At 36.6% G+C, this 26327-nt stretch overlaps 1 protein-coding gene across 1 annotated transcript in view; it reads right to left on the reverse strand.

Moving 5' to 3' along the window:
* The window catches only part of KIAA0825 (KIAA0825 ortholog), a 365931-nt gene that overhangs the window by 314248 nt on the left and 25356 nt on the right, over positions 1-26327 (reverse strand). Inside the window, exon 3 of the mRNA XM_014543966.1 lies at positions 6217-6348. Coding sequence (XP_014399452.1) covers positions 6217-6347 — 131 coding nt within the window. The 5' untranslated portion in view covers position 6348. The remainder of the gene's footprint in view (positions 1-6216; positions 6349-26327) is intronic.

Raw genomic sequence — 26327 nt, forward strand, 5'->3', positions numbered from 1 at the left:
CTTTAGAAGCAAGGTTAGTCATGAAAAATTAACCACACAAATATAAATCTAATTAGCATGTTTATTGTTAGTTCCCAAGCATTAGGCCAAAAATGTAAAAAGTCTAAAACAGAAGTAGAATCTCTTCCTTAAATAGTTTAAATCTCCAAATTCGCGCCAAGGACATTCACACAAAGATGTTTTAAAGCATCTTTTTAAAATTATTTGTAATATTTAAGCCACTGAAAATATCCTAGATATCCATCAACAGGAGAATGGTGAATTATATTAATTCATCAGAATAGAACCATAGAATAGTAGAAATACCGTTATCAACATTGCTGAATCTAACAAATAAAATGTCGAGGGGAAAATGGTACCAATGAATACCACATTGTGATACTATCCATATAATAGATTGAAACTATGACATAAGTGCTACACAGTATTCAGGATTATAAGTATAGGTGGTAAAAGTGTAGGGCAATGTGTTGGCATGACCAACATCACCAAATCCAGGGTGGGGATGGAAGTGGAATGAGATTGGTTAGAGGTATACAATGAGCTTTAGCAGTACTGGTAATGTTTTAGTCCTTAAACTGAATAGTGGGTGTATGAATGTTTATTATAGTACTTTATATGCCTTTTCATGTCTCAATATTTCTTAATAAATTTGAACCCCAAAGTTCTTTAATTATAATGACTCAGAATTATCCAAGTTAATGATGTGTGCAAGTGGATGCATTACTGAGAGGCTGTATGTAATCAATTTATAAAACATTTTTAAATGCAATATGCAGTATGCTTTTTAAAAAGGGACCTGTGGTAATGTTCTCATTCAGTGTTCACACCTAGGTTCCTTGAATATAAAAATTACTTACTGAATGAAGGCATCGTTGACAAACATTAACTAAACGGTGAGTATGTGTTAGGCACTGTAATCTAGAGAGGAAAACATGAATAAGACATGGTCCCATCCCTAAAGGAATTCTGTCTAGTGAGAGAGACATGTAAATAAATAACTATAATACAGTAAGACTTGATAAGAGTTATGTATAACGTGTTAAGGGAATGCAGAGGAGAAGCCACTAAATGTACCTGTGGGAGGTAAAGAAAAGGCTTCTCCTTGTAAAAAGAGATTATATGCAAGGGTCTTAATGTTTTAAGAGAATTAATTGAATCACGTAGTTCGAATACCCTGACCCCTGAAAATTCAGTGCTGAATATTTAATCTTACTGCCATGTCACTTTAAAACTATATTTATTTGGATAATAAAAAAATAAGAATTTGTTTATGCTCACAACTACATTTATGCTCACACATATGTGTATGTATATGTGCATGTATATATATGTGTGTATGTATATATGCACCATCATACTACCAAAGGATTGAGATGTCCTACAATTAAACAAACATATTTTAAAACAACATTAGCACAAGAGCCTATTAATATCAGGCTGGTGCAGTTGAGGATAAGGAGAGAAACAGAAAAAGAGAAGAGACATAAAATCTTAAAACTTAAGCTTTTTATAAAACACTTCATGATTTAAAACACACAGTCTTTATTATTCAGTCACAAAATAGTTAAAAGGAAAAAAATAGGTTTTAATGGCAAAAATTATGAGAAATTTATGTAAACGTTTTGGAAAACATATATGGGTGCTTTCATGGAAAGTTCACATTTTTATTTTTAAAATCAGGGTAGCAGTATCATGGCACAGATTGAAGATTATTTTTATAGCATGAGAAATTTAAACATTAAAATAGATTTTTTAGAATAGCCCCAGACTTGAAACAACAAAACTGTAGAATGGAATACTCCACAGCAAAGAAAAAGGATGTACTACAGCTTCAAGGAACGGTGTGGATATATCTCATTAACATAATTTTCTTTGGTCATAAATTATATTAATGTGTGTGTGTGTCCACTGGCAGATTTGTGGTTATGCCATGACAAACCCAAAGTTGATAGCATATTTGAAGATTTGTTTTGGTTACTTTTAGACCTTTATGCCATCATGTGGAAAGTCTAAAGAAAATTTTCATATATAAGTACAAACACTGAAGTATTATGTGAGAAGTAAGTGTAATCTACGGAATAGGTATCTTCTATGAATAAGCGTGGTTAAATTTATAGAAGCCATGTATCCAATATTCTGTCACAAAAAGTTAATACCACCCCCACCCCACTCCCACAACAGAGCTCCTGGACTCAGACAAATATTATCGATGGCAGCATTTGTTTTTTCTTTACATAAAAAAAAAGTAATCTTGTACCAGGACCAGCAAAACTGATGTCCTGTGAGGTTCACACAGATTGTCTATAATTACAAAATAGAAGGTAACATAAACTTTTAATGATACAATTTTATCTGTTCAACTGCACATTAAGAAGAGAAAAATTGTCCTATGTCACTTGTGAGCCCAAGAGAACTTCTATACCCCAATATCTTGTTAAACTAATAAGGTCCATTCAGCTTAAAAAATATATTTTTTCCAGTTTTTTAATTAATTTTTTTTTCTTTATTAAGATATTACATATGTGTCCTTATCCCCCCATTGCCCCCCTCCCCCGCTCATTCCCTCACCCCGCTAGTGTCTATGTCCATTGGTTATGTTTCTATGCATACATACAAGTCCTTTGGTTAAAAAAATATTTCACTGTGTTTGCACTTTTCAGTTACTGAACTCACTGAGTCTGTGAGTACAACATTCATATATTCCTCTTTGGTCAGTTATTTAGCCTCTTTTCCCCAATTTTGATCTGTGTTGAAAGTAAATGTTTCACTCTCACTGATTTCCACGGTCAGACCTAAGAGCCACCTAGCTCTGACTTGAATAGAACCAAGGATGTAAGTGAAAACGATCTGAGAGAATGACAGCTTCTTAAAGGTCAGGTGAAGGTTCAGTGACCTTCGGGCACTCTGGTCCATTCTGGTGAATCACTGCTTTGGGGAAGCATAGACCCTGTGGCTCATAAAACCTGATGACATTAAGAAGAAAGGAATTCACACTTAGAATTCATGGTGACTGTTAGAAATACAACTTTAAAAATTAAAGAGGAAATAAAAATACCGTATTTAAAAATGAATTACTAATGATTTTTTTTCTTTAAAAAGTATTGGGAAAACCCATATCATGGAGATGCACATTACTTATTCAATGTACACCATTGAGAGATAAATAGAAGTGTTCAAATAAAAAAATGCCAAAGGTAATTCAACTACTGCATTGTAAGTGTGGCATAACTGATTCGTCATGACATACAATTTTCTAAAAGCTATTCTGTTAGAAGGCAATAAATGAGTGCATAAATGATTTACACTCTTCTGAACTATAGTTATTATTCAGTATTTTATTTTTAAAAATATATATACCCTATACTATTATGTTTATTCTCTAGAGTATAATAAAAACATAATTGAATTTGATGAAAAATAGACTTGATTCTAAATGTAGCATACAGTACATACAGCTACTCCCTTATTTTATGCGCTGTAAAGATCAATGGTCACTGGAGGTGGTTCTGCTCAAGGTTTGTTTTAATATATGGACAATAAAATATTTTAATTTAAAAATTATATCCTTATATTACTTGTCATATTTTCTTTTTAATACCAACATCTGAGTTTTGACCTGCATAACAATTTATGAATGCAAATACAGTATTTTAATCACTGTTTTACTTCTAAATATGATTTCTTATTGACTAGGAGGGAAATTGACTACAGATGGGTTAGCAAATAAAATTGAAGCAGTCTACAACAAAAGCATCAGAGTTCAGTGGCTGGTTTTGTTTTGAGGGAATATAAATGCTATTATGAATAAAGGTTATCTTTTTAAAAATATTAAAAATTTGTTTTAATATAACCATCTCTGAAATTTATGTAAGTGACTTATTAACCTATTTTCACTTATAATTTCTTTTGAGTTAGAAACTCTGTCATGTAATATATAAATATATAAATTATCTACGTATATAATTAACTAAAGTTCAATATAGCTATTTTATTTTATATTTATATATAACATAGGTTATAACATACATTATAGGATGGTTAAGTCATATACATGCTAAATTTAAAAATTATATTCATAACCCTCGCTGGTGTTGCTCAGTGGTTGGAGTGCTGGCCCAGGCACCAAAAGGCTGCAGGTTTGATTCTTGGCCAAGGGCACGTACCTAGGTTGCAGGTTCGATCTCAAGCCTGATTGAGGCAAGTGCAGAAGGCAACCAATGGATTTGTCTCTCTCATATCTCTCTCTCTCCCCCACTCCCTTCCTCCCTTCCACTCTCTCTAAAAAAATCAATGAAAAAACATCCTTGGGTGAAGATTAACAACAACAAAACATTATATTCATCAACTGTGACATAGAATATAAGGGTATAATTTTTAAATTAAAAATATACATATAGTGTAAGGGCAAATACAAGTTAAAAATAAGAGACTTAATTCTCTCTGCTTTAAATAAGAACAAAGATTTCCCTCCATTCCTGTTTTAAAAGCATTTACCTGAGAAACTTGTAATTATAAGCACTTTTCCATCTCTTTGACATGTATCCCTTGGAAGACTAGATAGGCCTTTTGACAACTTTCCAAGCCAGGACTATCTCAAGAACCTGGGAGCCATCTTTTCCAAATGCAAACACCAAGGAGATAGCTCCTGTATCTCCCAGTTTCTGTGGAAGTGTAGGAGCCTAATTTCAGTGGGTATGCTATCTTTTGAATTTGTTATCTATGCACATTTATATAATGATAAAAAAATTAACCACATTCTCATATAAAACTTGAGGAAAAAATTATAGGAACATTTCACTTGCTTGGTTCAGTTCTTTGACAATTCAATATAACTATACCTTAAATTTTTAAGAAGGAAATACTATGTTATCATTCTACAATAGAAATTTTTACTGTGGCTTCATATTTATAACCTACATTAGGGGAATTATTAGAATCTTTGACCAAAAAGATTCAAATAAGTAAACTGACTCAAGAGTCCAGAAATACATATGAAGACAAAGTCTATTCTAGCAAAGTACATGTATTAATGGGAAACTACTTAGCTGCCCTAGCTTCCCTCAGTGTTTGGTAACACTTTTGAAGTAGGTAATGAAGACTGATATGGCATAACAATTCTCTGTAGTCACTAGCCTCCCAAAGTAAGTGAGAGAGTTAAAATGACAAACATTACATATAAATAATTTATTTTTAACATTCTGTTTTCAGCAACTCAAGCAATCCATGACTTTATACTATTATTTTATTTTAATACCTTAATTTAAAATTTTTGTGCTTAGCCATCAAAGAACAATGTTTAACTCTAAACATATTAAAAAATCCAGGCCAACAATATTGGCAAAATCTAAGAAATCATTAATAGCAATTCAATAAACTTTATCTATTTGAAGGTGTTATTGTCCTATCTAGCATGGTCATCTGGGCAGCTTCACCAGAAAGCCATAGTTTTATGCTCCCCAGGGAATCACTGGTTCATTCCCTGTGAATCGCATGGCACAAGGGGAGATGGACGCATGTGCAATGAAGTTGAAGTGACGTAGGAAGGTCACCTCAGACTAGCCAGGGAGAAGATCATTAGCTGAGAGGATGGAGCTACTGCAAGTGCACAAAATCCTGGAAGGGTAAAATCCCCAGACAAAGAGTTTCCTTTTCTTCTTCTTGTGCTCCCTCTTGCTCTGTGGACCGCACTCGCCCTGTGTTCATGCGCTCGCCTACAGTAGTCATATGGCCATAAGCAGCAACATGGCACGCAGGATGCTGGACTGGACTTTAATATGGAGCAGAAATTCTGTGCAGTGGCTTTCATTCTGGCCCTGCTGAAGACAAGACTGGACTTCTTCCATGGCAAGACAGACAGAGATGGGACTTTCGAAGGGAACCCCTTAATTTTACATCATCAATAAAGCTTTCCATGAGTCCCCATCCTCAGGAGGGACCTCAGAAAATTCTTTTCCTTGTGGCATCCCAAGAACTCCACTTCCACCGATAACAAAGTCAATGCCGATATATATATATATATAGTACTAATCAGATAAGAAAAATCACATTAAATTTTAGGGAGGAAAGTCTCATCATTTTTTTTTCTTCCAGCAAAGTTAATGACAATGAAAACCTAAAATTATCTAACAGTAGAAAACAATAAAACTAGATTAGGTAACGTATGTGTAAATTAAACATGGAACTAACTTGTTTTAATTAATTAGCAATATTTACCTTGCAGCATTTTGTTCTATCTTTTCATCAATATCACTGAAGATCTGCTTAAACTCCAAGTCTCCAGGAAATGAATTTAACAAACAATGTAGGTCAAAGGAATTATGGGAATATTCATCTCCCCAGTCCATTCTGAGGAACAAGAATAAAAAACATGTTAGTTACTTCAAAATAAAGGGAAAAACCTACCTCAAGATGTGATACTAAATCAAAACCAATAATTCCCACTTTTAGGAAAAATGAAATATAGCAATAGAAGAACTAGGGTATTAGTAAGCTGGGTAGAGTGTTTTGTTAAAGTTCATGAGGTGTGACCTAATTTCCACACTTTTCTGTAGTTTGAAAACTGAACAAAACAGCACCCCTCAGAGAGAACTTATAAACATCCTGCTGCTTCTCACTGTAACCCAGCACTGCAAAGGAAATCACAAAGCCTCACAGACCACTGTGAACAAAGGCAGTTGCAGAAAGAATTTAACACCTTCCTTCCACTCTTACCCACAAACTAACCTGGAAATGATAACCTCAGAATTGTTAATGCCTAATACCCAGGCCCTATTCATATATGAAAAAGGCAAAAAAAAATCTCCTCCCTGATAACTAAAACTTAAATTTGCTACTTTTTATAGATATGCATTTTTCCCACTATCAAAGAGTTATTCATCCATTCATTCCATATATATTTATTGAATGTTTGGTAAGTAAGAAGCATTGCAGTTGAAGCTTGGGATATAGCTGCAACAAGTGAAAGTCCCTTCCTTTACGGAGTTTTATTCGGGTGGGGAAGGTACATTTCAGAAACACATCAACAGATTTTATAAAAGATCACATGGTGAGAAGTGCTATGTGAACATGTAGGGTCAGGGCAATGGGACAGATTAAGAAGGATGAGTTGGTACAGTGTATGAACTATTTTATTTAGGGATATGTTATTTTTGGACATACAATAGTGCTTATAAAATATTTTGATGACTGATAGTGTTACCGATGAGACCACGAGACCTTGGCTCTTGTTTTCTTGAAGGAAAGATTTCAATCAAGAGACAAAGTATAGCAAAATAAGAAAGAATTTATTGGCTGCAGCTAAAAATATATTTAGGACAGTGAAACAAGGAAGAGCATAGAAAAAGCAACAGGAGAGCCTAGGCTGGGCTGCTTTGGCTCACTGAGAAGTCAGAGAAAAGGGGGCCTTGGTGACAGGTTCAGGGGGTTAGCTCGGGACAAGCTGCCGCTGCCCAATGCTCCCCTGGTTGCAAGTCTCATGGGGTCCCTAAAGAAGGAGAAAGGGAATGGGGTGAGCCTGCTCCCCTGGGAAGAGTGCACACTGGGCCCTTCACTCTGAGTGTATTTCTCTCTCTTGTAAGTGGAAATCTTAGGGGAAGTCTCAGGGGAGGGTGTGATCTTTCAGGGTTGTGGTCTCCACTGATTGGTCAGCACCAGGGCAGAGGTTTAATAGTCAATGTAGCTGGTCCTGAGGTAGCTATGGCATCACTTTACTGGTTTTGCTGCTTTTCTAGCCCTGGAGCCGAAATACAACTGAGGCCTAGATGCTATCTTTAGGGAGGAAAAGGTCAGGGCGGGAGGATCTAAACCACATGACCGGCAATAAGCTAGGGGAGGAAAGTTTTCTCTGGGGGCAAGGTTCTTGTCTTCCCAGTTTTGCCCTTTGCTAGGCATCTAGTTTCTGTATCTGTCCCATCATCCTTGCTCTGCTCATGTCTGTCTAACTGCATAACCAGAACGGTGAGCAGAGGTGTTTTTCTCGGGGTCGTGTCTCACGACACCAAAGAATGAGCTATGGACCAGAAGATTTAAGCAAAAGTATGGAAAATTGATTACAAGCAGATTCAGACTCCTTGCAAGGGGTGGGGGACCCAAGAATGGGCTGCCCATTCAAGCCTTGTAGTCCAGGGGTATATATTTGCTACAAGCTGCTCTAGGTCTACCTGATTGATTCCCTCAATTGTTTTTTGTTTGCTTTGTTTTTTTGCAATAAGTACTTATCATTTCATATATAACTAGAGGCCCAGTGCACAAAATTCGTGCATTAGTAGGGTCCTTAGGCCTGGCCAGCAATCAGGGCCAATTGGGGCCTTCCGGCTGCCGGCCATGGCCTTTCTTCTTTCTACGCCACCCCCTGGTGGTCAGTGCACATCATAGCGAGCTATCAAACTCCCAGTTTCCGGGTCGAACTCCCAGTTTCCGGGTCGAACTCCCGAGGGGACACTTTGCATACTAGCCTTTGGTAAAATATTTTAAAAAGAAATTACCCCTGCTCTCAGTGGGACTTATAATTTTTTATTTTACATTCCCTCTCTCTCTTCATTTTAGACACCTTCCATCCTTAACTTCTCTCTTAGCAATTTGTGTTTATCATTTTATTCAAAATCTATTTCAAAACTTACATAATTCCTAAATATCTTTTGATTAAATATGACCACTTCACCAATCTTTTTGTATTATTTTATTTGTGCTTCCAAATGCTGTTAAAAGAAAATGTTTCTTGTATTATTTTGATAATGTGTGTTTTATGTCCTTCTTTGAAATCAGTTCTAGAGTAAACTGATAATAAATTGAAAGATGTTGAGCATTCAGATAAGGTTGGGAATCATGATTTTGAAGGATTCGCAATCTACATGGTTGTCTGACTTTTCTCTATCTAACCTCAGTAAAGAAGTTAATCAACAAACACAAAGAATGCATTAAAGCTGTGACAAGATGGAGTAGCAGAATGATGATGGTTCAGAGTTTTCATGGGACTGGCATACATCTTGTGATGCTTCCATATCCATATTTATATGGTTCCATGGTGATGAAGGATAAGAGAAGCAAGAGTCACCTTTTAGGTAAAAGGCAGCAAGACTAAGATGCTGTGTGATAGGATTTAAAAACAAACAGCCTGGCTGGAGTGGCTCAGTGGTTGAGCGTTGACCTACAAACCAGGAGGTTGATTCAGGGTCAAGGGCACATGCCTGGGTTGTGGGCTTGATCCCCAATGGGGGGCGTGCAGGAGGCAGCAATCAACGATTCTCTCTCATCATTGATATTTCTCTCTCTCTCTCCCTCTCCCTTCCTCTCTGAAATCAATAAAAATAAATTAAAAAAATAAAAAAAACAAATAAAACCTAATGGACAAAATATAACTAATGGGATGAAAACATTAACCTGAATAAATAGTTATGCACAGATGAACATAAGAAATAAATAGAGTAGACTGTGGTAAGTAATGCTGAAGTTTGGATTTAGAAATGTCTCTTAAATTGGCAGTGATCCCTGCAGGACTGTGGTGAGAAAGAAGCATGCACCGAATGGGCATGGGCACAGGCGCCAATCCTCCCATTTCCTTATCTGTGCCACAGTGTGTCTGCCATTGCTGGGCATCATGATGGAATGGAAAGGTTGGACAGTCTCTCTTCACAAGGAGCAGAGACAGTAAAAAGAATAAGGCCATAAAAAAAAAAAGGAGCCCATAGAAAGATCACTGCTATTCTCTAAAAGGTAACTATGACTTCAACAACAGAAAAGTAAATTATTGAGGGATGAATGTAATTTGGCAAATACTCCAGGGGTATTTTAGAAATTTTAGAAAGGTAGAACTAACTATAAAATTTAGGGAGGAAAAGGAAGAGGCAGTGAAATTGTGGGTCAGGATATAGCTTTACAGTCTCTTTATGTTCCTGTATTTCCAACTATTAAATTGTCATCAGGAAGATTATAATAATTTGACATAATGAATGAAGTCTCTTATCTTACTCCGTGATAAATCAAAAATGGGAGCTGCACCTCCTTAAAGTACAATAACTTTGTGTTTGAAATTGCTATTCTGCAACATTGTTTTTAAATGTTCATTCTCCTATAATGTTTCTGAAATTTTTTATAAGGTTAAAAACACAGTGCTTAATATTTCAAACACGTATGAAAATCCAATCTAATATTAATTATTGCCTGTAAAAATGAGTTATGTTTGAAGAATTATATCTAAGCCAAACATCTGTAGATCATGTTTCAGCCGTAGGCAAAATGTAACAGTTGAGTTATAAATTCCTAAGAGCAGTGACTATAAGAAAATACGAGCATATTATAAGCACTGCCAGAAAACATTACAATAAAGCAATAAAAAAATTATAGTTTATGTGATCAAAAGAAACCCCAGAAAAATAATTTTGGAATCTCACCAATCTTTTAACATATTTCAAAATGATACTTTTCTATTGTAGGGTCTCTCTCTCTCTCTCTAATTTAAACATATAATGGTTAGAGTCCTTATTTTATCTTTTTTCTGTTTCTTCAACAATAAAAATCTGGAGTGCCATTCTTCTTATAATCAACTAATAAATGTTAAAAAGTACTAAAAAGAAGACTGAACCATTGGGAAGAAATCCACACTACAACTGAGTTAGTAAAGGGGAAAAATAGGACTGTGTGATTTTTCCTCAGTGGAAAAGCCCAGTGAGGTGGGTCATATACCTTCAGTGAACTCAATGTAGACTGAATGTGTCCACCAGCTCTGGCTCACCGGAAGTTTGACTACTCAACAATGCTCTCTAACCTAAAATAAATACTGCGAAAGAACATGGCAAGGAAGTGGGGTGTTGGTATTAATTAAAAATAATTACACATTCTACCTGAAACTAAAGAAGTTTCAAAATGTTGCACTATGATAAAACACATTTAACTATAAACATTATTGAACCAAGAAGCAATAGATCTGAGTCCTGATCCTGGTTCTGTTAATGTCTATGTGCATTTGGGTAAGTTACTCAAGAAGGATGGGGCTCACGTTCCTCATTTAATGGATTTATTAGGCCCTGAGGTTTCTTCTAGCAATAAGTTTGTTGTATTCTATAAGAAATTATAAGAGACATACATATTTCTGAACCCTTCCACCCAAATTCACTCTTAAAACGGACTATTTTGTTTGTCAATTCCATCATTTTTCCTGCATCTTGGACTCTCAGAGCCACTTCAGCTCTCCAGGACTGCTACATGGAAAGCTAAAGTAGAACCCATAGCAAGAAATAATATGCAAAAACAAGAAATGTGAGGCATCAAGATATTATTCTATGGTAATAAATAGATGCCCTGTACTGCTTTTCTGCCTGCAAAACTCAGTCTCCCTAAAATATTCTAAGAAGCAACTAGCCCATGTCTCTGGGCTACTCTGACTTGCCACATTCTTCCTCAACAAAAATTTTTGAGGCCAATGGACTTTGGGCCTGGTGCCTCCAGAAGGAAAAGGACGACATTAGAGAATCCTATTTTCAGAGGCATTGTATCCTTATCTCTTATTCTTTATATTATCTGTATTTTTCTTTCTATTGCTGGATTGGTTTGAGTTGCTGGTTTGATATCAAAACGAAGTGAAAATAAACTTTGACCAGATCATTATTCTTAAACCAGAACCAATCTTTTCAGGCCTGGTTCATTTTTACTTTCCCGTTTATATCTAGTCACAAAGTACTCTTCCTGTATCATTCACAAAGTCCTGCCAACTTTATATAACTCAAAATTTAACTTTTACTAAATCTTGAAAATTTTATTTGGTTCAGTGAACTCATTCATTGAGATATAATTTATAGGTATGAGGGCTAAGTAATATTAATGTTAATAACAGCCAACTCTTACGTAGTATTTTATATGGGCTATGCATTGTTTGAAGTACTTTATATATATGAACTCATTTAATTCCTATTATAATCCTATGCAATAGATACTGTTATAATCTCCATATGAAAAAGGCACAGAGAGGTTCATGACTTGCCCCAAATCACTTAGATAGGAAGTAGCAAAGCTGGGATTTAGACTGCTTCAAAGGCTGCCCTTAATCACAAAACTATATATAAAATGCCGCTGTATTGGTTGTTTACTGCCTTATATATTTGACAGTGTCCCCTTGGACCATTATAAGTTTTCTTTATTATGAAACCTATATAATCCCTCCCCCAGATTTCTTTTATTTTTTTTAAGGCTAGATCTTCCCCTGTGATAATTCACAGTCATCAGTAAGTTATTTCATCAGTTACTGGAAGTTAAAATCCTAATATTTTAGTCTCCCCCAAAGAATGAGAAACAATTTAAGCAAATCTCAATTTGTTGATAGTCATTTAGAATACCTTAAGCATTAAAGTCTTAAATTAGAAAATAAAAAACTTCTTATTCTATTCAAATTTATTTTTCAACTCTGATCTATATATTAGGTTTTCCTCCACAGACTACTATATTTTCCATAAATAATTGTGGAAGTTCTGATTATTAAAATTATATGGGTTAGAATATTAATATACAGTCAGTAAATACTTATATAAACATACTACAGCTATTAAAATCTCCTTCAATAAATTATAAAATATTTCATTGTAACTCCTCTATTAGTAATTTACATATGTGTATGTATGAAGTAGAAATTGACAGGATCAGTCAGAATACACTATTGCAACTTGACAAGCAAACTGAATTAATTGTCATATGCTTTACTCACCAAACCTGACATTGCTTTCTTTAGTTTTCAAAGTACTGCTCTTTTTAGAAAATATTTTCATTTTAATAACTCTTTATAATCTTCAACACGCAATCCTAGCCATCTCTTGCTTTAATATAACAGTGAAACCATATGTGAAAACAAATTTTAATTTTTGCATTTTTTGTAACTTGGCATGTACATATTTCATGTAATTTAAAAGTCATAAAATTATCACACAATATGAGATTAGACCTAAATAATGTCACAAATCATGGAACTAATGATTAATGAATGAATTTTTAAGTGCAATAAAACCTTAGTAGTTTGGAGAACAGAATAACTGCAATAGCAAAAAGTTTAAGTTATGGAACACTTTTTAAAAGGCAGTTGTACTATGTATCAAGTGGGAATAACAACATACATAGCTTATGAGATGTCAATTACATTTTAAGGAATTTCCTTTTAACAGTTAGAGTAGAATGATTTGAACTTAGCATGTACGTTGTATACAAATGGGTACTTCTAAAAAAATTAAGGTTCTTAAAGTATGTTCCAAGGGTTTAAGAATTTCTCCTAAAAATTCTACTAGTATTATGTTACTAGTATTAATTAGCTGGTTATATTAATGTGATACTATTCTCTTAAATTTTCAAAATATTATTAATTAACTTAACATTAATTTGATAAATTACTATTTCCATTGAAATACCCTTTTATGATTTCCAGAGTTTTGACTCCATCGATTATCACATGCTATAGGATCAATATCTCTTTCGGCTAACTATAAGTAAGTTTGTGTTTCTTGCTCTTTAGAAACCAACAGAACCCTTTGTAGGACCCCCTTCCCTTCATAGCCCAGCATCTCAAAATTGCAGTCCATATTTCCTATTATATTCTTATCTGACATTCATTTCTCAACCCAGAGCGATCTGGTTTCTGCCTATTTCCTTACACTGAAACTGACAAATATTTTTTAATTCCTATCACACTTAATCTCTGCACTATTTGGTATTGATAACTACTCCTTCCTTACAGTAGTTTCCTTTCTTGCCAATCTTCCTAAGTATCATGGGTTCCCAGGTCTCTTGTCTCTCACACATTTATTCACTTTAGCTAGTTGGCAAGCTCACATAATATCTTCTTCTTCTTTTTTTTTTTCTATGAGATAGAAACATCAATGATGAGAGAGAATCACTGATTGGCTGCCTCCTGCATGCTCCCCACTGGGGATCAAGCCCGCAACCTGGGCATATGCCCTGACCAGGAATCGAACCGGCGACCTCTTGGTTTCTGGGTCGATGCTCAACCGCTGAGCTACACCGGGCCGGGCACCTTCTTCTTTTTTTAATCTGAGATATTATACACAGATATACAATGGTTGTCCATTTCTATGCTAGAGGACCCATTCAGCTTTCCTGATCATAAGTAATTGATCCAGGCTTAAACATTTGACCCAAGCTGAACCATCAAATGCGACTAAATGAATTCTGAGATTGGGAATGAAGGCAGGGAAAGAGAATCACTGGTGGTAGTCATCAAGTTAACTCTAGCCTTCCAAGAGAAGGTGCATTAATTTTTTTTTTTTTTTTTTTTTTTTTTTGGCTGAGGCTCCTGTAACTGCTAGTTTCTGTCCTCTGACTGGCTGATTGCTCATATAGTTTTCTTTTGGTTCTGTGAGATGCACAATAAACCCTCTCCCTGCTCCTCGGCCCAAGAGTAACATTTCTGTTTTGTTTGTTTTTTGCTTAAATTAACCAGAGTAGATTTTATTAAACTAATAAACATCTTGATTGGCTCCTCTTTCTTCTCTGCCATTAAACACTGCTTTGCCACAGGGATCTCTGTAGACCAGCTTCTCATTTTAAATACTTTCCCTGAGCATGCCTCATTCAAAGCCACTGCCTTCTTTTTAATGTAATTTTACAATATTAGATTCATTTTTTCTAAAGTGATTAAATTCATTTAATTTAAACATTTTTTGTTTTATTTTTATTTACTGGATATTTCTTCTCAGACCTCAAAAACAATCTCTTCCTATTAGTTCTCATTTTGTAGTCTTCCTAAATTTCCTTTCCCCTTGCCTGACTAGGGGAGGGAAAGAAAAATTTCTTCTTATCCATTTCATGCTGGAGTTCTTGGTCCTCTTTTGTATTCCACATGCTTTTCATTTCAACCTCATTCACCTATTATCTCGATGCTGAAAAATCAGTCTATATCTCTAACCTTAGCTCTTCCTCCAAAACCCACACACATATTCCAAGCGCTTATTAGACAGTTCCCCTTCACTGATTCAAAGGTCCCCTGAAATCAACATGTCCAAAACTTAATTCAAAATCTTTCCCTTAAACTAGCTTCTCTTCCTATATTATGGAGTCACCGGCTCCCTAATCTCCCCTCCCTTGCCCTAGTATTAGTATCAGGGTCAGCAAACTATGGTACAGTCTGTTTTTTTCTATGGCCTGCAAGCTAAGAACGGTTTTTACATTTCTAACCAGTTATAAAAATAAAAACACACAAAAGAGAGATGCTGGAGTGTCCATATATGGTACATAAATCCTAAGATCTCTGTCTTAAATAGTCGTCAAATTCTTCGACCCTTTCTTTCTCTGTATCTTAAATGATCATAATAAGCTCTCAAATTTTTCTCTGTCTGCTACCAGTATTCTCAAACTGATGTTATTTCCTGCTGAAGAAATCTCCTATCTCGCCTTCAGGACTCACATCTTGTGGTATAATGAGAAATATATATTTGGTTTTTGCCCCCCATCTCCTCCTACCCCCTTCCTTACTTTGTCCTATGCATCTCTTCCATTTGGCCATTCTGGAATGTATCCTTTCTAATAAAATTGTAATCAGAAGTATAGTGCTTTCCTGAGTTCTGTGAATCATCCTAATGAATTAGTGAACCTGAGAAGGGGTGTGGGAGCCCCCAAATTTGCAGTGAGCCAGGAAGAAGTGGGGGCAGTCTTGTGGGATTGAGCCTTTAACTTTGGAGTCTGCACTAACTCCATGTAGTTAGTGTTAGAATTGAATTGAGCTGAATCACAGGACACCCAGTTGGTATCTACCCTGCATACTGGCATTAGACTTCTCTTTTTATAAATCAAATCAGATCTTTCACTATCCTGTTTAAATAACACTGAAGACTTTCCACAACGCATAGGACAACTCCAGGCTCTTTACCTTATTTTTTTATATATATAATTCTTCACATTTAATTACATTATTAGACTATCACTATCCTTAATTGACATCTTGAAATAACTTCCTAGCTATACCTCCCTCTACTAAGGATGTTTTAGGAGAAAATCACATTTGTGGAAGCCATTTACTTCATTAATGCACATAATACTATTTGTAGGCAACATATAACTATAATAACATAATTTGTACACTATCTTTAAACAAGAAAAGGTTACCTACAATTATGGCTTAAACCATAAATGCCTTTTAACAACTTAAACCATTTAAAAATATATCTTTTTTATTGATTTCAGAGAGGAGAAGGGAGAGGGAGAGATAGAAACACGATGAGAGAGAATGATGAGAGGGAATCATTGATCAGCTGCCTCCTGCATGCCCCACACTGGGGATCGAGCCCTCAACCCAGGCATATGTCCTGACTGGGAATCGAACTGGGACCTCCTGATTCACAGATCGATGCTCAACCACTGAGCCACGCCAGCCAGGTGACTTAAACCATTTTTTAAAAAAATGTGAATGGTTAGAAAATACACTTGTAATGAAATATCAGAATTTAACATTTAAGCTATCAAATGAAATTTAAATGTGATGCCTTAAAACTCTTCCTAGTTTCCATCTACAAAAAAAAGAATAATAATAATCTTTAAGGACTCTTATAGTTTTAAAATTCTATTATTTTAATTGAGTGATCTATTTCTTTAATATTTAATCTTGCCTTTGCAGTACACTTTTTAATTCTTTAGTTCAATAGGGTAATTCGTTGTTGGTTAAAGCAAATTCATATAAAATGACCTGAAAAATCTATTTAAAAAGCAATCAGTGAAAGTAAATATTGGATTTCTTCATGTTAAATCTAAAAATCCATCACTATACTTGCTTTTTACTTTATTTGCTGCTTAACATATCTCAACAGTGAATCTATCATATCAACATAGTCATCATGATCCAAGCTGCAAATAATAGAGAATGTCAGTGTCAATTTTGCTTTCTCACACTTGCTTCCCTTCACTTCATCTGATTTTAATAATCCCTGTCAAACCACAAACAGTCCAAATTACCTTCATGACACAGAAGCTTTCAAGGAGCAGACAGAATCTCAACTTTCATTTAGCAAGTACAAAAGAAAGCTGTCCAGCTGGACAAATATTATTTCCACACTTGACAATCTCTACAGTTAAGCATGCATTTTAATTTTAACTAAACCTGCCAGGAGTTTGATATGAGCTTCTTGTTTTGTATAGATTGACTCGCAGGGTTATCAGACCAATGACTGTAATTGTGATGAAAGAACTCAACATTTTTATACTAAAAGATAAATCATATACCCAAACTGAGGGATCAAAATGGATATATAAGAGATAATTTGGAGGCATAGGTTGCAGGAATAAAAAACTACTTAAATTAGGTGCTTTAATGACTAAACATGTTTAAAGACAAATAACACATCTTGATGTAATTTTGAAAAGTAACAGACCATAACTAAAATGAAATGAAAAAAGTTAAAATTGTACTCCATGATACCATTGAGAAACAGGTTCTAAGAATGAAATCTAAAGAAACTTTTAAATTGTTTTAGACTGACTTGACTTCAAAGTCAAATTTCTAGAACACTTCTATGGATCAAATTATAACACAACTGATGTTCTTGACAAGATATTAAAAAGTCCACTCTATACTAATTAATGTATCCTTGCATACACAATGTAAAACTTCCAAAAGTCAGAGTAAAAATGAATAGTAAGCTTGTAGAAGAGTACTAGAATAAAAGTTGTAGTGCAAAACTACACTATGGACAATTATGTCTTTGAAGTTTGATTTATTAAACTTAAGTCTAGAAACTTCAAATGGTAAAATATTTCTGGAACATTTCCTGTCTAAGCTAGGCCTGGATTTCTCCTATAGTTATTAGAACCTCACAATTCCCAAATGTTGTGTTCCCTCAGTTTGCTATACTTAATTCTAGTATTAGGGTCTTCCTTCTCCAAAGGCCAATCCATTGGCCATTCAAGCACAATTTCTCCCCCAACTCTATCTTGAATACCAGAGCTCAGTTTCCTGTACAGCTCCTTTCTTTCTCTTTCCCACTGTCTTCTGACTATTCAATTTCATCTACATTCATGTCTACCAGTATAACCTGTGTGTGGGAACTCCTGTTCTAATTATCCCACTCCATACTACATCACTCCCTTGGATGTCCCATAGGCACCTTAAACTCACATACTCCCAAACAACATTACTATTTTCTCTCTGAAACTTCTTTCTTTTCGTGAGGTCCCTATGATAGTTAGCAGCACTACTATCAACCTATATACTCAAGTCAGAAATGTGAGAGTCATCTCCCACATTCCAACATTATCTCACCAAACTCATAGCCAAATGATCAGTCTTAACTCTATCTCTCACATCCATTCATCTCCTATTGCTCCTGCGTAGATTAAAACTCCATCCTCTGGATTAGTGCAGCAGTTTCTTAAAGAGTCTCCCTTATAGTATTTTGTATTACCTCCTTCTAATTCATTCTCTAGCCTACCACCAGAATGATTTTTGTAAAACAAAGAGAGGAATCAGTGTTTATAGCAGGATTTTAAGTCTAAGTGACCAAGAGAAAAGTCATCCTCTTCTGAATTAGAATTTAAATTTATTCAGTTAAAAAGATGAGCTCCACCAAAAGGGTTTCCCCATAAGTCTATATAATTCAAAACAAAATTTTGGAATTTCACAATTAAATCTTATACACCATTCAAGTTATCATCATTTAATTCATTTAGTTCCCACTATGATTTCATGGGGATATATTTTAACGTCTTCCTACTTGTGAGTTTTTTTCCCCCAATAATTGCAATTCTCTAAAAGCTTCACATAAACTAAATTTTTGCCTTCCATGTAATAAATGCTTTGATTACAGATTTCTAATAGATTTTGAATAAATTGCAACCAAAATTGAGAGGACATTTTAATAAGAGTATTTAATACCGTGGTAGGACACAAAGCAATTTTTAAAGTCTCAAACATTTCTAAAATCCAAAGAGAGGAAGTGTATACTGCCATGCTTAAATCATTTTTGTTTTCTTTCCATCAGTCTGATCACAAAAATCTATAGGCTGGTTATCTTGTGTATGTATAAGCACATTTGTACTTTTTGACAACTACAACTTCTATTTAGGTTGGTAGATATTGAAAGTTTTTGATGCTATTATGAATTACAATGTGCATCACAATATATTTCAACTATAGTTCTCTCCATAGGTTCTACATTTATTTTAAAAATGTTCATGATGTTATGTTCTACCACAACATATTTTTAACATCACAAAAACCAAATAATTTTATCATGTTGCAGTTTTTAATACAAATTATAACAGTATTCACAATAACAAGTGTTTCACCTTTTACAGGATAAATTTCTAAATGCTTTACTTTGATCCCATGAATTAGACACAAAACTTGAACTACTGGAATTGATTTTTTAAAATTAGAAATGTCCAATGATACTCATGTAAAACTGGCATCATTTAACTATTGATAAATTTCTTTTAATGGAGCCAATACATTAACAGCTATTGTTTCACATTTTTATACATGCACAAGAAAATGTGAAACCAAAATTAAGAGAGATTAACTTAGAACCATCACTTTATATAAATGAAAAGTCATGTTTCACAGAATGGTACATAAATGTACCTTCTGCAGCTAGGTATGGGAATGTAGTATTTGCAGGCATGGTCTTAAAAGAAGACTGTGTAGGTACCCTTTCCCCCTCCCTACTTGGGAGTCCATTCTGTGGGACTCTTTTCCTCTCCCCATGTGGGAGTCTGTACTTTTTCTTCAATAAATCTCCACCTTTGCTATAAAAAAAAAGAAGACTGTGTAGTAGATGTTGATCTTCTTCAGCAGACTGATGTCTTCTTGCTTTCACGTGATCAGTGATATCATTACAGCCCCTTCATGTGTGAATTACACATGAAAATTCTTTTCAGCAAATCTTAACTGTTAAATTTGTACTGGTGTGTGTGTGTTTTTTAAAATATATTTTATTGATTTTTTACAGAGAGGAAGGGAGAGGGATAGAGAGTTAGAAACACCAATGAGAGAGAAACATCAATCAGCTGCCTTCTACACACCCACTACTGGGGATGTGCCCTCAACCAAGGTACATGCCCTTGACCGGAATGGAACTTGGGACCCTTGCGTCCGCAGGCCGACGCTCTATCCAATGAGCCAAACCAGTCAGGGCTGGTGTGTGTTTTTTAATTACTGTCATCAAAAAGGGTTATTATAAAATAAAAATGTGTTACCCAATAATAAAATAAATAGGTAGTTGTGGATTTATACTACATGATACATGATGAAACCCGTGTGGCAACAAAGTCCAGACTGTATTCCCTCAATGGCAAGATTAAATAAAGTCTGAGAAACTGTGCAAACCATGGGCTAGGGCAGCTGTCCAGCACAACTGGCTGGCACATCAAGTGGCCAGCGGAAGTGGCAGCATAGGATACTTCTGCCATCACCATCACACAAAAGCTGAATAAGTTCGCTGTATCACTCTGCTCATGCCAGAGTGCATTCACTTTATCACCAAGCACCCTTCATGCTGCCCTTGAAAAAGATGTGTTAGCATATAGTATTACCTCTGGAAAGGATCTGGAAGAGAGAAATGGGTTATTGCCAATTTAACCATATGTTAAAGTGAGAATTCTGTTCGCTACACTGGCATCTCACATATGAGATCGTGTCGCAGTGTGGAAATACAAAGTGTAGGCCTACCTAAACCTAACCTACTTTATTTACATGCAAGTATTTAAATAATACTTCATTCAAAAGTAAAAAGTCTAAGATAAATGCTAAACCAGATGTAATGCTAGGACAAAAGGCATAAAATGGGACTATTCTGGGCAAGCTGTATATACGACAGGATGTCATTGTGATGTGCTACTTTAAATGACAATATGACATATATAAAATGGAACTTATGTATCTATAAAAAATAATAATCTAGCTCTATGTGGCATGACATAAAAAGATTTCCAGAAAACTGAAGGTAGCCAAAAAATACCAGGCAGTGCTCCATGCTAGCTTCAGGAAGCTAGCTGAGGAATGGGTAACTATGGTTGCCCATAGGTTTTCTGCTGGTTATAGGCCTAGGATAGGCAAGGGTAGCGAGATGAAGCTATAGGGAAGTTTATGTAGCAAGGGCTAAATTATTACAAAGGAAATGCTGAAACTTTCATCTGGATGACAGAATGATAATTTATGAATAGATTTTTAAAACTTAGGAGGAAAATTGTGATAAGAAGGTATTGCAAATTCAGTTATAGGCATGATATTTCTGAGTGGATTATATGAGTAGAAATGTCCAGAATAGAAATGGAGGAGGCATAGGAGGGAAATGCATGAGGAAACATAATGTCACATGGAAGTTCAGAACACCAAGACTCAGACAGTGTCTTTCAAATTTTTTGGACTATGATCCACAAAATGCATTGCAATCTAATGGGTATGTGTGCACATACATATCTTAAACAAAAGCTTCATGAAACATGACTTAACCTTAATACTTCCTCTGATATTTTCTAGTCTACTCTAGTCCTTCTCTTCCTCTCTCCCCACTCTTCCTATTTTTTTTTTTTTAATGCTGCCACAGCCTTCAAATTGATTTCAACATCTGCATTTTGGCTGAGATTTTTAGATTACAAAGAGACCTTTGTGTTTTTTTGTAGAATTATTACAAAGATATGACCGGCAAATCCGGAAGAGATGTTCTTTGCAAAAGGGTAAAGGAGAGAAAAGCAGAATATCAAGGACTGGCATGGGGAACACTAACGTGAGGAGGGAGAAAAGCCAAAGAAGGTAAAGTAAGAGGGTCAGCGGATGGGAAAAAAAAGTAGCAAGGGGGACAATGCTGCAAAAAGAAATGAGTAGTCAGCAAAGCCTTTTCCAATTTGTATTTTCCTCTCCTGCAGTGTTTTTTAAATTTTGTTTTATTGCTTAAAGTATTACAAAGAGTATTACACATGTCTCCTTTTTTTTTCTCCCCTTAAACTTCCCCTGGCCTCCCTCCCCTCCCCAGTGTCTTGTGTCCATTGGTTATGCTTATATGCATGCATACAAGTCCTTCGGTTGATCTCTTACCCCGCCCCCCAACCCTCCCTGGCCTTCCCGCTGTAGTTTGACAGTCTGTTCGATGTTCCTGCAGTGTTTTTAAAGTGCAGTTCAAGAATAATTTAAGTAGAATTACTTCAGTCACTTGTTAAAAATTCAAGTACCCGGGCCTCATTCCAGGCCCCGTGAACTGGAACTCTGGATGTGGGTCCTGGAGCTGGCAATTTAAAAGTTTTCCAGGGCATTGTCTTCACCAAGTATTTTGATCTCAGTGCCTTTTAACAAATCAGTTTTCAAAATGGTACTTTCCAGGAACATGCAATCTCACTTCATACTTTAGATGTATTCTTGAAAAGTTGCTAAGTGAGTACTTGCATAGAAAACCATTATTCTCCTAAAGACTTCCATGATTAATTTCAGAATTATGTTCATCCCTAAGGAAACAAGTTTCTTGAAGCATTCAGCCTTTAAACAAACATTATTTATCCATCTAATTTTTCTGTATTGCTTATGCAAGTAGTTGGCCAAATGAACTTACAACCATGATCTTTATTCACAAGAGGTGGGGGAGAGGACAGCTGCAATAATGTCAACATTAAACAATTTTAATTAAAAAATAATAAAATTCAACATACTGTTAACACATTTCATTCTGATTTGGAACTGATCTTAACAGTTTAAGTACCCAAACAAGTGACATTTAGCAGAAGTCACAGGTAGGAAGTGCCACAGGGAGATAGTTTTCAGAAAATACAGAAACTAAAGTTTGTAATTTAGACTCTAACAACAAAAATATGCCTTTATGTGGTGAGTTCTGCTAACAAATATATCTGTCAATTTATTACCAATTGATAACCAAGAAGAGTGAGATATAAATCTATTCTATTCCAAGCTGGGAAGCATAGCTAATAACAACTAAAGTAGCTAACATGTATTCACTTACCTCATATCAGGCCCTGTTCTAAATCCTTTACTGATTAACTCATTTCATCTTCACAACAATCCTGTGAAGTAAGTACCCCTTTGGCCCTCACTTCCCAGATGATGAAGGCAAGGTGTAGGGAGCTGTGTAACTTTCCTGAGGCCCCTCAGCTGGAAGTGGGAACCAGGATTCAAATCCAGGCAGTCTGTCTCTAGAGTCTGTACTCTAGGCAATGTGCTTCACTGTGATTGTAAGAAAGTCTCCGATGTTGAAGTTAGTTGCCACTGTAGAAAGACTTGCTGTTTATAATCTGGGTGTTTTTTTCTGTTCTTTATACAATTGATTTCAAGATAATGTGGGTCTACTTTAGATCCCTGCTCATGTTTAGTTATTAGAGCTCATTATATAAGGTACTTTATTTATGACTAGTGGTCCCATGCACAAAATTCGTGCATGGGGGGGGGGTATCCCTCAGCCTGGCCTGCATCCTCTCTAATCTGGGACCCCTCTCACAATCCAGGACTGCTGGCTCCTAACCGCTCACCTGCCTGCCTGCCTAATGCCCCCAACTGCCCTCCCCTGCCAGCCTGGTCACCCCCCAACTGCCCTCCCCTGCCGGCCTGGTCGCTCTCAACTGCCCTCCCCTGCCGGCCTGGTCACCCTCAACTGCCCTCCCCTGCTGGCCTGGTCATGCCCCCAACTGCCCTCCCCTGTTGGCCTGGTCACACCCAACTGCCCTCCTCTGCTGGCCTGGTCTCCCCAATGGCCCTCCCCTGCCAGCCTGGCTACCCCCAACTGCCCTCCCCTGCAGGCCAGTTCGCCCCTAACTGCCCTCCCCTGCTGGCCTGATCTTGCCCCCAACTGCCTCCTCTGCAGGCCTGGTCACCCCCAACTGCCCTCCCCTGCAGGCCAGTTCGCCCCCAACTGCCCTCCCCTGCAGGCCAGTTCGCCCCCAACTGCCCTCCCCTGCAGGCCAGTTCGCCCCCAACTGCCCTCCCCTGCAGGCCAGTTCGCCCCCAACTGCCCTCCCCTGCAGGCCAGTTCGCCCCCAACTGCCCTCCCCTGCAGGCCAGTTCGCCCCCAACTGCCCTCCCCTGCAGGCCAGTTCGCCCCCAACTGCCCTCCCCTGCAGGCCAGTTCGCCCCCAACTGCCCTCCCCTGCAGGCCAGTTCGCCCCCAACTGCCCTCCCCTGCAGGCCTGATCTCGCCCCCAACTGCCCTCCTCTGCCGGCGTGATTGCCCCTAACCCCCTGCCAGCCTGATCTCGCCCCTGTCTCTGCCTTGGCCCCCACCACCATGACTTTGTCCGGAAAGAAGTCGGACGTCCGGAAGATGGCTGGTTGACCCGGTCTAATTAGCATATTACCCTTTTATTAGTATAGATAGGAATGCCCAAGATAGCATAAAGGTGGGATTTCAGTAACACACTGTACATAAAATACAAATTTGTTTTAAAAGATACTTAATTCTGTTCATGAGGACAGGATAGCATAATGGTTTAGAGCTGTGCTTCCCAAACTTCAAGGTTCCTAATAACCTAGGAATCTTGTTTAAAATGTAGCCGTAACCAGTTTGGCTCAGTGGATAGAGCCTGGGCCAGGTTTGATTCTGGTCAAGGACATGTACCTCGGTTATAGGCTCCTCGATGGCCCGGGGCGCATCCAATGAATGTGTTTCTCTCACATTGATATTTTTCTCTGTCTTTCCCACTCTCTTCCACTCTCTCTAAAAATCAATGGAAAACTATCCTCGGGGGAGGAAAAAAAAAAAAAAAAGTAGATTTTTCCTAACCAATGTGGCTTGGTGGTTGAGCATTGACTTATGGTTCAATTCCTGATCTGGGAACAAGCCTGGGTAGCAGGCTTGGTCCCAGTGGGGGGTGTGCAGGAGGCAGCTGATCAATGATTCTCTGTCATCAGTAATGTTTCTATCTCTCTCTTCCAATACTTTCCTCTCTGAAATCAATAAAAATACTTTTAAAAAATGTAGATCTTCAGTAGGGTTAGGGTGGGCCTTGGATTTTAAATTCTAACAAGTTCCCAGGCACTGCTGGCCTGCAGATTGCACTTTGAGTAGTGAGGGCTTAGAGTGGGAGCTCTGTGGTCACACTACTTGAGTCTGAATCTCAGTTCCATTATTTACTAGTTTTGTAATATTTCCTTTCATGTTCCCCCAGGGCATTTATAAAAGTGATAGCATTAAAGAATTTTTATGGGGATTACATGAGATAATCCATGGATAGTACTTAGAACAGTCGCTGTCATATAGAAAATACTCAATGTATATTACCTCTTAATATTATAGAAAACTATTAAAAGCATATATTGTACCCCATTAGAAAGACATTTATAGAATTAACTTATGTAGCATAAACACTAAATAAAAGTTCATCATTCTCTGCCAAGCAGTCACTAGAACATCACCGTTCATTGAAGGACATTAAATATATGTCAGATTAACTACCCAGCTTATTAAATGCATAAATCTGCAAGTGCTCTAAATGAATTTGTAAGAGCCTATAATATTTAGTTTCTCTGTCAGAAAACTTTTTAATATTACAGTATACACTGAGTTACAATTCATTTATTTGATAGCTTCCTCTGAATTTAGAAAGTTTCCTCTGAATTTTTGTTTAAAAATTTTGTTTTTATCAAATAGAAATCAGAACTTGTATTAGTATGAACAATAATAATGATTTGTTCAAACAAGGGCACTAGTATAGTTTAAATGAGTTTGGAGAACTTAGCCAAAACCTTTATACACAAGTGTATACATTTTCAAACCACTATACAATGCAGCATGATTACCTCTTTATTTTGTTTGTTTGTTTTTGTTTTTTTCTTCTAGTTACCTCTTATTGTTGAGGACTAGGGCTTAGAAAAAATATTACTTGTTAGAATTGTGATGATTTAATAAAGATGTGATATGGGAGGATTCGATGGGTAGGAAAAGTAAAGTTAGGACCAGAAATGAAGAGAAAATTCCACATCATCATCCCAAATGAAAACGATTAGAAATTTCTCAAATTCAACACTGTACATCTACACTAATAAAAGAGAAACATGGTAATTAGTGTACGACCGCTACCCTTCCCATTGGCTAATCAGCATATCCTTATGCAAATTAACTGTCAGCCAAGATGGCGGCCGGCAGCCATGCACTGAAGCAAACAGGTAGGCTTGCTTGCTCCAGTGATGGCAGACTCCGACGTTCCCCGCCTGCCGCTGCCGGCCTCTCAGCTACAACTCTAAGCAACTATGTTGCAAATATAGAAGCTAAACAAAACCCCAGAAACCGGCTTTCAGTCAGCCGGGCTTCAGCCAGCCGGACCGCAACATTGTATCAAATACAGAAGGTAAAGGCCAGAAACCTGCTTTCAGCAGCGAGGCCTCAGAGCTAAAGCTGGCCCAGAATAGAAAAAAA

Source organism: Myotis brandtii, unplaced genomic scaffold, assembly GCF_000412655.1.
Source record: "Myotis brandtii unplaced genomic scaffold, ASM41265v1 scaffold344, whole genome shotgun sequence".
Taxonomy (NCBI): Eukaryota; Metazoa; Chordata; class Mammalia; order Chiroptera; family Vespertilionidae; genus Myotis; species Myotis brandtii.